The sequence below is a fragment of the Dendroctonus ponderosae genome, unplaced genomic scaffold (assembly GCF_020466585.1).
Source record: "Dendroctonus ponderosae isolate FM_Combo_2020 unplaced genomic scaffold, Dpon_F_20191213v2 Dpon_F_20191213_6, whole genome shotgun sequence".
Classification (NCBI taxonomy): Eukaryota; Metazoa; Arthropoda; class Insecta; order Coleoptera; family Curculionidae; genus Dendroctonus; species Dendroctonus ponderosae.
Genome location: NW_026018814.1, coordinates 987440 through 999454, shown reverse-complemented (window position 1 = coordinate 999454; position 12015 = coordinate 987440). Strand labels below are relative to the sequence as shown.

Sequence of the window (12015 nt, the reverse complement as noted above, 5' to 3'; positions counted from 1 at the left end):
GGCTGTATTGTTGATGGCTACTTGGATATTGAATGATGCTGAATCGGTCATGCAGAATTGGCTCTACTGATGTGCATTGTTTAGTTAATAATAGAGAATTGGATTTTTTCAAATTACTTTATCATTGCTCGGATTTAGTCTGGAATTCGATGGCATATTTCGAAACTACTTCCGTTCCTGGAGAGCTAAAACTTGATGGAGTTTTGTAAACTGATCGTTCCCTAATTGAACTAAAAACCCAACAAAGCCTCTTCTCCGAATTCTCACCATACGCAACATTATCTGCGTAAAGTAAATAAGTCGAAGATAAAGAGCCTTATTTGACTTCTATAGTTGCTTAACAATCTCCCACATTAAAAGAATGACATCCTGATGCCATAAAACATGGCATATTTTCCGCTCATTGTTAGAAACCCCCGTTTAAAGATGTTTTTTTATCCATTTTGAAAGTTTTATGTAATAAAATATGTTTCTTATAATAAAGCTTAGAAATTGAAGCCGAAAAATTTTGCTTCAACAACAGACCACTTATAAGTGAATAATAAAAGAATTAAAAAACTCACCAAATAATCCAGTATTTCCTCATATTGAGCACAATTCCCAACAGCTGCAGTTACGACTTCACTCTCTTCATGTCTCCAATCGAAAACCTAATTAACAAAAGAATCAGACATTTCTCAATTTCCAATGGAAATGAGGAAATCGTGCATTTTTCCGAGAAAACTAATCACTGAAAATGCTCTTATCAAAATGACACCTGCAACAAGACTAACGGGGAAACTGAACTGCAAGAACAATTCAAGAAGCTTATCAAGTCTGAAAATTTATTAAGGACGCACCGAAGGCCTGGAATGTGTCGAAAGATAGTAGCTTCAGCTTAATAATGCCCTTTTCCGTTCGCTTAATGGCTTTATGCAAAAACAATAGCAATTTTCCCATTATCTGCGATAGTTTGAACAAAAGAAGCATAAATCTGTGTTAGAAGAAAGAAAAACCGTGCGTACCACAGCTGATTGGCCAATAGAAAATGAGTATTTTCAGAAGTTTTGGAATTTAAACTTATAGCTTCAACAGTCACATTAAACTCCCAAATCCCAGAAGAAACAATCGCAACTATTTGAAAATCTAGGAATTCTTCTTTCTTCACATTTTGCTTAAATTCACACAAATGTAGCACGAAACTGTTCGCTATCCAGGCCTGGTTTCCAGCCCCTCATGGCTCCCTATCATCCCTTTGAGCAGCGTAATTGTATTCAGATAATGCCAAATGTTGCCCTTTAATTGTCTAGTTAAAATCGCATTAAGGGATTAAATTCCAATTAACACGCAAATGGGCGCGACGGCTTCCAAGCGTGGATTTTCTCAAAGAGATTGATGCCGCTAAAGTACCTTTCAAAAATAAACTAACTTATTTTATACGGAAATGACGACTGGAAGGTGAATGCTCTTAATGCAGTTTGTCTTTAATATTGCGAATTTTTGTTTTTTCCTAGTAGAATAGTTTTCCGGGTTTACCCTTTTTGCGAAACTTAGCAAGACATCTAGGATAAAAATCGGAAACTTACCTGAATAAACTGCAATCAACTTCCACCCAAACGCGGCATTCTCCAATGCGTCCAGAATGTCTCCAATGCAGTTCCACGATAATGCGTAAAAACATCCGTTATTGGTGCAGGAACTAAAATAAAACCAGAAATAAATAAAATGCAATTTATTCATTGACATCTAGACGAATAATACCAACTTTTCGTTCCCCGTCTGCATGCAACGTAAGTCCCAATTCCTGCAGAGCGTCGGGTTTAATCACGCCTTGCTTGGAAAGGCCTGCAATGATCGCTTGATTTTCCTGATTGCAATCGCAGATAATTCGAAGCGATAAAATCGCCCATTGCATTATAACTATGTATGTTAAGGAATTGTTTCACTGACAAGATTGTATCAAACCCGATGCCAGAACAGTCTGGTCTGCTTCCATTGGATGTTCTTCAGTATGTACAATGGTGAATCTTCACAAGTAACTTCACTCGGGCTTGCAAAACAGCAGAAATAAATTCTTTTCTATTGCCGCTTAAAAGCGCGAAAAGTTCACCAGCTTCAAATAAAGATCGTCCCCCACCAAAACCGATTAATTTCGAATCTAAAGAACCAAAAGTGCTTTGCAATCTTGCAAAAACATATGAAAAAGGATACATGGATTTTTGGCATCAATATTGCAGGAGTCCAATAGTACCGGAATCAGTTCACCCTCTCTTGCCTACAAAATACGGGTTTTCAAAACTGCAGCACTTAAACCTAAAACCGCACTTACCAAATCTTGCATTGTTCGATTTTTCCAGCACAAATTCCCAACAAGTCGAATCAGATCAGCTTTGAACCCCGTTATGGGGCTTCGCAACGACTCATCATCTTGTATAGTAGACAGTTTTTTCAACGGAGTGAAAATGTGATCGGGACTTTGTCCAAGTCGATGAACATTGATTAAGAGCACGCCGGCATTCACCAGTAAATCCTTATCTTTTTGTAGGATGTGCAAGAATTTTTCAACACTGGCTGCATGCCCGATATTTTCCAGCACAAGTGCCACTTCTCGAATCGCAGACAAATCATCTGAAACGTTAATTTTCATTGCTACTACAAGCACTACACATTAACAAATGTATGCTTACTGTCTTTGGAAACTTGGAAAACCACATCAATGGACGTTTTAAAAGCGTGGCACAGGCATTTTAAACACTCTTCAGGTAAAGTTTCCATTGGCTTATCGGCAATAAAATTGTCTCTCAATGAATCCTGAAGCGCCAGTCTGGCTTGGTGTTTCAACTGGCTATAACTGGCCCAAACATAATTCTGGGACATTAACAGCTCCACCAAAAACCCCGTATATTCATTGGAGGTATTCGGATGAACATCATGCAACAAGATGGACTCGATTAAATCAATGTCCTCGATTTGCGAGCAGTTGCTGCGGTGGATATTATACAGCAAGGCGCTTACTTCGTGAAAACATCCATAAGCATTGCAGAAAAATGCTTGCAGTTTATTTGAGGAAATGTACTTTTGCAGCAAAATGCTTCTTTCGCTGTTCTCCTGCTCGCTGCTACAGCTCAACCAGTTTATCAAAACATGCAGCAAATACTTTGTGTATAATGCAGTAGCATTTTCTTCGGTTAATATGTAGTGTACAAGGGTATCCAGAACTGGTAAAAACTTGGCGGCATTTTCCAGAACATAGTCACAGGAATGTTTGTTAGTCACTTTAAGTCTCAGCTGTTTCAAACAGTTGATTAGAACTGTTTCTGCAGGAACATTGCCTATTTTCACGTCAGTTATTGGGGTGCTGCGGTTGAGTTGTAGTTCCCCGATTGCTTGCACTAGCGTATTGAATAACGAGGCTGTAGACTCTGGAAATAACAAATTTTACTTGTTATTATAAGCAACTATGTAGTATGTCTCGGTTGGCTAAAGGGCGTCGTTCTAAAGCTCAGGCAAATTATATCTGGGAAATTTGTATTTGATTCCGAAGGGAGCTTGTTGATTTATATTTTACAGGCTCCTAATAACTCGTTTGATATGTAGGCTTACATTTTAGCCACTTTTTACTACCTTTACCTAAACGATTCAGTTCGAATTAAGCTTTGGAATTAATGGTCTAAACTTACCATTCTGGTCGCAATTTGAAAGTGATTTTAGAGAATCTGAAAGATTCGAAAAACTATAGGGTTCTGTGCATAGTTCGACTGGTTCCAAGGCTTTTTCCATGGCGAGTGGTGCAAATATTTGGAAATTTTATGTATTGTTTGGAAACAATCCCATAACCTGACAAAGTACCCATTTGTTGATAGTTGATAGTTGACGGTTTCCGGGAAACGTCCTTGCCCAATGTTGCTAAACGGATTCTCTTTGCCTGATTTCAATACCAAATTTCGGCTCAAAGCGCAACTAGGCGTTTTTTCGTCGTTTAGTCGAAGGCGGCGAAGCTTAACTCAATAGTGTGTTAGCAAAAATATTGCCCTCAGTTTCCAAACTAGTGGAGTATCTGCAATAATAAAAAATCGTTTTCCTGGAAGCGCAATCAAAACGCTGACAACTGACAACAGCGTTTCAAATATAATTGGATTTGATTTGAAATTGGTTGAAAAATAGCAAATATTGAACGATAAAGTCCGTGGAAATTTGTCGCTTAGAGGGTGCATTTTATGTGCTCTTAAGCGCACAATGTGGAATAAACATTCATTAGCACATTATGTAACAATAATTATATTGAAAGTTTCTGTCCCCCACCCTCTCTTCCGGCGTCAGCAGCGCACCCATACGTTCAACATGAACAATAAAAGCAAAACCAAAGGAAAATGGCGATATCCGTACAGTCGTGTAAGCTCGCTCTAACAATTAAGTCAAAGTTTGTGCTGCTCCCGAATACCAGTCCAGAGTGAATAGTTTAATTAGTGTCTGTAAGTGCCAAGTAAGCAAATCCAGCAAAAATGACTGAAGAAAATAAAGTGGTAAGCATGGAAAACGCGGCGATATCATCCGCCGACGCTCCTACACCTCAAGACGCCGTTCCCACACAGAACGATGCGTGCGCAACAGCCCAGCCCCAGTCGAATCCGAACGCGCCTGCAAATCATGCGCTGCCGAAGAAGAAGCGAACGCGCCGCGGGAAATGCAAACGGAAAAATCCCTATCAAAAGTATGGCAGGAAAACGAACAAATCGTTCAAGTTGGGCATTGTTAAGCCGGAGGCGCCGCATAACGACAACCAGTTCCTCATTGAGGACCATGGAGGCTTCGAGGAGTTGGACGAACGTTTGAGGCACATTGATCAGGCCTCCACAGCCAGCCTGTCCAGGACCAGGGACTCCAGCTTCAGTGTGGACTCAGATGGAGAGGAGTTCTTCTCATCGCCAGGCGATGACGACACGCAGTACTTCATGCAAGAGTTCGACGATCAGTACCATACTATGAAAATCGAGCAGCTGCAAGAGATGACCAAGCAAGAGCTCGTGGAAAGGTACATTGCGTTGGATACCAGCGCCACACAAGGCAGCACAGAGCTGCTAACAATTATCTCTAGTCTGAAACTGGAAATCGAGAACAAGAACGAGGAAAGGGAGGCTCTGAAACGGGAGATCGAGCTGCTGAAGGCCCAACTGGAACAATGCCAGAAGCAGCAGTCGGACTCCGCCGACTCCGAAACGGACTCTAGTGACTCAGACAGCTCCAACTCGCGTGAGAGCAGTAGTGGAACCTCCAATCGGTCCCAAAGCCCCCTGTTACAGCCAGACAGTGTCGACTACACCCAAACAAACGGGCACACTACTCCGACACATGCTAGTGTCGATGCCGTTTAAGTGCTGGGAATCCGGCAGTGGCATTCACATAACTTAAGTTACTTTAGATTAGTTCTCCTGGGATTTCGTTTTTGAAAAACTTACTTATACACGTCTTAACTGCCCTTCAACTTGTGACATCATGGCATAAGTAGAGCCTTGTTCTCACGTGTAGCAACAGGTATTTCAATTGAAAAACCTGTTGATTCACGTTTTGTATTAATTAATTGAAAATAATTCAATGTCAAAGAATCAAAATAGAAAAAGTTGTTTTGTACTTCAAAGAGTATATTTGTATATAAAAAAATTTAAGTACAAAACACACATTTTCTCATCTGAGATTAAACCACCTGAATATCTTGGCAACATAGTTTTGTGGCCAAAATCTACTTAGTTTATTTATTGAATTGTTATACCGTTCGAGTTTTTTTGCATTTTCTTTTACGACTAATTGACTGTTGTGTCTATCGCTCTTTATGGATTATTCATAGTTATATTTAATGATTAGCAAACGGTTCTAATGTGCACTGATTGTCTAAAATTAATCAGCAATTTACATTCGGTTAAGTTTTCGTAGTATGTAGGAAAGAGGCATTCTGGAGCGCCATTTGATATAACAAAAAAAGCATGAATAGTTATGTACTGAATGATCTCAATAATTTTATATTTGGACTTTTTATATGAAAATGAAAAAGCACTGGGCAGTGCAGTATTTGTTAATGTTAAGGAAATACTGTCTCCCATCGAGTGGCAAACCAAAATGCTTCAATGTGATTAGAATGTTTCGACGGTTTTTTGTATTTTATATCATCTATGAATAGTTTACGTATCTGCAAAATAGTTGTAACTGAGTGGCTTGTGTAGTAAATAATCGAGTTTGAAATATATATATTTAGTTCCCACACCTCATAAACACTTTGTTTTCACTAAAATTCGCACCGTTGTCTGCTTTTCTGCAAAACGTACATAAAAGTAACATTTATTGACGCTACATTTTACAAAATTAGTTTTTTGATGTATTTATTCAGGTATACATACCATGAACAAAACACTGTTTTTCAACGAAGCAACAATCTGACTAATTTCCTTAAGGGCTTCAATCACAGGATATCAACTTTCACTGGCCCATCACGTTGATCAAGCCTAGAATGTAACTGCCCAAATCCTCATCTTGATTTGTCCACGACACATAGACGGTTTTCTGCGACTCGTCATCGTCTCCTTCCACTTTAACTAAGACGGACTCCACTGAAATCTCCCCTTCGGAGAACGTCACCCCCCACTGAGGCAATTTATCGGTAAGAAAGGTGTGCAACTTATGAGCGGTGGAAACCGACGGTCCATTATCGTTTATGGACACTGTAGATGTAAATCTAAATGAAAAATTTCCATTGTAATGGCTGGTCAAAACGTATTTAACTCTCCCTGGTTTGTGGGAAAGTATGGACAGTTTTTACCCACTAAATCCAGCTGCCGCCTACCTGATTACATGCCTGTTGATCCCAGCTTCTTTGCAAGCATCGTCCACATCCATAAGACAAACGTTGCTGTCTTTCATAACCAAAACACCATGCAGGATCCGGCGTCTCTTTGGGTCTGGAGGCAAAGCGTTGAACTTTTTCGCCTCTGCCTTCAGAAGCGGTAGCGATACATCGATGGGGATTTTCACGGGGGTTGAAATTATATTAGTTTCACCTGAAAAACACAACAATTTTGCAATGCTTTTGCATGTTTTGCCTAACTTACCATTAGCTGGATTGAAGCAGTCGATTTTAAATTCCTGCTGAATCTTCTCCTTCAAGAACGCAATTTTTTCAGCCTCGCCATGTACCAGCATTACGTTGCGAGGTTCACAATATTGTATCAGCTGCATTATGCCTTTGAAAAAACACGCCCATTAACATTTATCGGAAAGAATGAATAATGTAAAATGCAGAAAAAGACAAACATGTTCAGCACAGCACAAGAAACCTTTGCATAAACATAAGGAGTTAAATAGTACCTTTGGCATCTGCATGCGCTGAAAAGCTCATGTATTCAACAGACATTTTAACTTCCACAATTTGTCGGTTTTCAAATTCCACTTTCTTGGCTCCGTTGAGGATTTTGTGGCCAACTGTTCCTTGCACGCAGAAACCTGAGAACGACGTTTTAGATTAGTTTAATTTTAGTCTTAATTGACTACCTGAAAATAGTCCTACATTACACGAGACGAAAGTGGAAGTTCCACCACTGCGTCAAGTTTTGCCGAAAATAGCATTTATGTTTGACCAATTCTTAACAAATACATTCCCAATCTATTTACCTGGCATAATGATCATATTGTTCTCATTAGGGGCCCATTTTTTAAAAATTTGCAAACTGAGACCGGCGTGCAGCATGCCAGGAGTGGCAAAGACCACCATCGGCCCCGGGTTATCTATAAACTGTCGATCAAACGGCTTTATGTGCTTGAAATCGAACATGTTCCTAAAAAACAGGTACCATCAGGGCGCGTGTAGACGCATAAGCTTGCGATTCGAACCTTTGAACAAACGTTTTTCGGATTTTCTGATTCGTCCATGTAATGAACATCTTGTAGTAGTTATTGGCCTTCTCTGTGAGGCCGAGAGCGAAATATATCGGCGCCTTCAGGTTCATCCTTTCCCAGTACGTTTCCAGGAGAATGCAGAGCTCTTGGGCTCTGCCCAAGGCGAAAACGGGTATAAGAACTTTTCCCCCTCTGGAACAACTCATTTATACGAAATTTACATCACGCTCCTGCATAATAACCTGTCGATGCATTCATGCACTTTCTTGAGAAAGTCCTTTTCTCTGCACCGTTTCGAGTCTCTTATGGTAGTGGCATAGGTGGCCTCTGATATCAAAAGATCAGGCCGACATTTGTCTATCCAGGCCGCTCCTAGATGCCTATAAATAAGCGATTCTCAATCCAATTCATTAAGAAAAACACACTTGCCTATCAGGAGTCATATTGTAATCTCCAGTGTAAACCACCGATTGCGACCCGACTCTAATCCAAAACATGGCAGCGCCTAAAACATGCCCTGCATAATAAGCCTTAATTTCCAGTTCATTATCTACCATCACAGACTGGTGGAGTGTAACAGCAACCACTTTCTTCATGCAATCCTTGATCATTTGCGATGTGAAAAAGTTCTGTTCACCTAGAAGAGAAGCACGTTTAAAAAGCCCAATTAATGGACGTTTAGGCAGCGAACCTTTCTTTTCCACAGACACTTTCCTCATATCCTCCAGTAGAATGGGGGCAATCGCTTTGGTCGGATGCGTCATGTAAATCGGCCCATTGTACCCGACCATTTCAGACATGTACGGAAGAGCCCCGCAATGATCCAAATGGAAGTGAGAGATGATCACGCAGTCTATGTAGGAAGTAAGAGGCCCATCGGGAGTTACGTATGTGAAGTCTGGAAATCTTCTTTCGTCGTTGTAACTAGAAAAAACAAAGTTAAACCATTATTATTCGACTGGGAGCACACTGGGATGTGAATGGTTCCCTTGGAGGAAAGCATAGGGCGGTACCTTCACAGACTTCCGAAGGCGGTTTGCCCCTCAGCTCCAACTTACCCCATATGCATTCCACAGTCCAACATAATGTTTTTTCCACCGATTGAGAGCAAAATGCAGCTCCTGCCAACGTCTTGGCCTGCCCCCAAAGGGGTCACTTTCAGCTCTGGCATTCTGTTGAGTTAAATGCGTTTTTCCATTTACCAGGTAAACAATTGGTTTGGTAAATTGGAGGTTAAGAAATTGACTTAAAAAGCGTCGAATGTAAACATTGAAATTTCCATCGAAAAAATCGGCAACGTTGGTGGAGGCTAATATTGGAGGCGGAATGTTTCAAGGCCTAAAAATCTTCTTGAAGTGGACAGGAAAGGATGTCATCAGTGCATTTTCCGAAGATAAAAAATCGACAATTTACCAAAAAGGTGGAAAGACAAAAATAATAAATTCTAAGCGACTGCGCGTAAAACCCGAGTATTTCGAAATGGATTTTCGCCAGTTGAGCGCACACCAGCAGAATTAATTTGCTTTTAGTACGTAATCCTGCAGGCAGTCAGCTGAAAGTTATTTTTATCCGTACTCAGGCTTATTGTCGCGTTCGGGTTTTTTTTTCTCTTGCATTAAAATGCCCAACATTATCAATGAAATCAAGCTGGACTTTAAGGACGTGCTGCTTCGCCCTAAAAGGTCCACATTGAGGAGTCGCAGTGATGTAAGTTTATTGATTTTGTCCTGATTTTACTGTATCCATAGTTTCGTCCCTGAGAACACAAAAAATTGGTAGTTTCATAGCGGAATTTTTTATCGAAAAAATAAAAAATGTTGCAGATGCCAAGAATGTGCCTCCTTTATGAGTTAGCATCCTTGGAAAAGATTGAAACTTGATCTTTGTTTTTCTAATCCAATGGCAGGGATGTAAAGAATTTTTTAAACTGGATGTTAATGAAAAATCCCAAGAACGACACTCTTTCCCCTCTTACTAAGTAGTTAGCAGTCACATTGTTCATGATTTTTGCAATTAATTGCAATCTCATAATTCCCATCTTGACCCAAATTGAACTTAACACCAGAGAGCTTCTATTTATGTGTTGAATAATCAACCGTCTGCCGGACTGATTAAAATTAATCAATCAATTGCTGAATACAAGCGCCAATGCGACTACAACCAGATGATTAATAAATTGAGAGCCAGTTGACAATATTTCGGATGCTTTAAGTCCAACAGTGATAAAACCAGTCTTATTGCAACACATTTTCCTATCTAAATTAAGTAAAGCGCACATGGTGCTTAAAGAAAGTTGCGTCACGTTCAATGGAACAAGGCGAAAAACATTATCTAAACATACGTGTGATATAAGGGGTGGCCTACACCTTAACCCGTAGATTGTCGCATGCAAAAAACCACGAGAATTTGGCATTGGATTCGGTAGGTGTAAAGTACCGAGTTCGAAGAGTCGCAAACACTTGTTTCTTTCCAAAATTTCCATTTAAATGTTTTTTTTTATAAATTACGTCTTACGTGCAAACCTTCATTTAATGCTTTTTTATTTTTTGTTCCTAAGGACATTTTTTATCTCTAATTAGGTACATTCCCATTATGTTATTCATTCTTACATTGGTACAGTTGGATGCAAATATCGAGATTGGATCTAAGCTAGATCAAGAATCTTTTGCCACCCTGTATATTAAAAAGAGTTTTTGGCTGATCGTCAAAATCATGAGTGCATGGTAAAAGCACAAATATCGATATTCCTCTACAGCGCTTTCGCGGCGCGAGAAAATCCTGCCGGGAGTTTAAGAAAATACTTGGAATAAAAACTGTACTTGCACGGAAAATGTTCATTTAACTGTTTTATTGCCAAAATTACGGTGAATTGTCGCAATGTTGCATATCTTAACACCCAAATACTTGGCATGTGTTTATCGGTAAGTAGGTTTTTATTATCTCAAGCTCTAAGCAAATATCGTCTGCGGTAAAAAGTTTAATAAAATTTGCCGCCCTGTTCATAAAGGTTTTCGTCTGAAAAACAGCGTTAAAAGAGTCCAATAAGAGAAACATTTAGTTAGGCACAGTTTTGCTGAACCAAGAGCGCTTTTAGGCAGACTTCAAAAACAGTGTTTTTCTCACTAAGAATTCTCTTAAATTCATAAAAGTTTACAATCCGTCTGCTTTTATCATTTTATTGAACCCTTATCCGGAAATTAATGCAAAGTTGTGTTTTCGATCCGCATTAGATACGCAAAATGATTTACAACCAACCAACTACAATGTTGAAAGTTCGTAAAATTAAGGCTAAAAAAGGGAAAAAATTGGGAAAAATTACAAAAAGATGTATTTTCCAGGTGAACTTACATCGACATATTACCTTCAGAAACTCCAAGCAGGATTATAATGGCATTCCAGTTATGGCCTCCAATATGGATACTGTTGGAACTTTCGAGATGGCAAAGGCATTGTCCAAAGTGAGTTTGGATGGAAACCACTAAAAAAAGTTGATTTTAATGGAAAACATAATCGAGATCAGCTTTCAGCTGGAAACTTTCTAAACATTGCACTAAATCGATCAGAAAAAATCTCACAAAATGTACCCAATCGAGAGTATTAAGACCGTGAAAAATGTAGTCGCATGTTGCAATTTCGCATTGTATGTTGCAAATAATTCCGCAGCATTCACGTTAATTGGATTCGTTGTTAAATCGATGTGACGAAAAAATCGATGACTAAAGGAAAACTGAAAAATTACGCCATTTCTTCAACCAGGTCATACTTTGGCTAGATGGTTATCGCTGATGGTGTAAATAAAGTATAAACAACAACATTATTTAATCGTTTTTTTCCATTTTAATTGGCACATCAATTTTTTGGATTTTTTTTACAAACCTCTTTTTGGGTATTTTGCTTCAAAAATTTTTGTCTTTGAAAAAGACAGAATTTACTCACGTCTTTTATTACAGATTGATAAATAGTGCTCCTATTTCGCAATAAGAACGAAGGTTTATTTTGATTTTGTTTTGTTCGTGGGAATTCAATTCAAATCAGGAAAAATGTTTTAACGAAATTGAATTCCCACGAACAAGACAAAATCAAAATAAACTTATTACGAACCTTTTCATTCCATTTATTCCAGGACTTTCAGATCAAATTAAACGAGTAGGTAAA

General features: G+C 39.1%; 4 protein-coding genes across 6 annotated transcripts in view; 2 read left to right on the top strand and 2 right to left on the bottom strand.

The window, feature by feature from the left end:
* Positions 1–1696: 1696 nt before the first annotated feature.
* LOC109536344 (ataxin-10) lies at positions 1697–3872 on the bottom strand. The gene is made up of 5 exons (XM_019902520.2): positions 3660–3872; positions 2667–3401; positions 2309–2607; positions 2191–2254; positions 1697–1899 (listed from the first exon to the last, which is right to left on the bottom strand). Exons 1-5 carry the CDS (start codon positions 3757–3759, stop codon positions 1712–1714), a joined length of 1386 nt encoding a protein of 461 aa, XP_019758079.1. The 5' UTR covers positions 3760–3872; the 3' UTR covers positions 1697–1711.
* A 434-nt stretch (positions 3873–4306) lies between these two features.
* On the top strand, positions 4307–6243 carry LOC109536347 (protein HEXIM1). The gene has a single exon (XM_019902526.2). It carries the CDS (start codon positions 4482–4484, stop codon positions 5349–5351), a length of 870 nt encoding a protein of 289 aa, XP_019758085.1. The 5' UTR covers positions 4307–4481; the 3' UTR covers positions 5352–6243.
* Positions 6202–9114, bottom strand: LOC109536343 (integrator complex subunit 11). Of its 3 annotated transcripts, none has more exons than XR_007281839.1 (11): positions 8919–9114; positions 8552–8784; positions 8290–8497; positions 8103–8240; positions 7855–8052; positions 7636–7799; positions 7333–7467; positions 7077–7208; positions 6812–7025; positions 6333–6703; positions 6202–6245 (listed from the first exon to the last, which is right to left on the bottom strand). XR_007281839.1 is itself a non-coding variant. In XM_019902519.2 (10 exons), the coding sequence occupies exons 1-10, from the start codon at positions 9029–9031 to the stop codon at positions 6448–6450; spliced, it is 1791 nt and encodes a 596-aa protein (XP_019758078.1). In that variant the 5' UTR covers positions 9032–9114; the 3' UTR covers positions 6202–6447. The 3 variants fall into 3 exon arrangements, 1 of the variants encoding a protein (XP_019758078.1); XR_007281840.1 differs by having other exon boundaries at positions 6202–6283; positions 6369–6703; XM_019902519.2 differs by having other exon boundaries at positions 6202–6703.
* Positions 9115–9327: 213 nt separating this feature from the next.
* The window catches only part of LOC109536346 (GMP reductase 1), a 6980-nt gene continuing 4292 nt past the window's right edge, over positions 9328–12015 (top strand). The window contains exons 1-2 of the mRNA XM_019902525.2: positions 9328–9567; positions 11199–11318. Coding sequence (XP_019758084.1) covers positions 9481–9567; positions 11199–11318 — 207 coding nt within the window. The 5' untranslated portion in view covers positions 9328–9480. The remainder of the gene's footprint in view (positions 9568–11198; positions 11319–12015) is intronic.

Bases quoted from the DNA above. Each gene is read 5' to 3' on its own strand.
- LOC109536347 (XM_019902526.2), top strand. From the start codon at position 4,482: ATGACTGAAGAAAATAAAGTGGTAAGCATGGAAAACGCGGCGATATCA.
- LOC109536343 (XM_019902519.2), bottom strand. From the start codon at position 9,031: ATGCCAGAGCTGAAAGTGACCCCTTTGGGGGCAGGCCAAGACGTTGGC. The intron at 8,498-8,551 runs GTTCGCTGCCTA...CTTCTCTTCTAG, and splicing joins AGTGTCTGTGGAAAAGAAAG to GTGAACAGAACTTTTTCACA. The intron at 6,704-6,811 runs GTAGGCGGCAGC...TTTTTCATTTAG, and splicing joins ATCAACAGGCATGTAATCAG to ATTTACATCTACAGTGTCCA.
- LOC109536344 (XM_019902520.2), bottom strand. From the start codon at position 3,759: ATGGAAAAAGCCTTGGAACCAGTCGAACTATGCACAGAACCCTATAGT. The intron at 2,608-2,666 runs GTAAGCATACAT...TTAACGTTTCAG, and splicing joins TTTCCAAGTTTCCAAAGACA to ATGATTTGTCTGCGATTCGA. The intron at 1,900-2,190 runs GTATCCTTTTTC...TAACATACATAG, and splicing joins TATTGATGCCAAAAATCCAT to TTATAATGCAATGGGCGATT.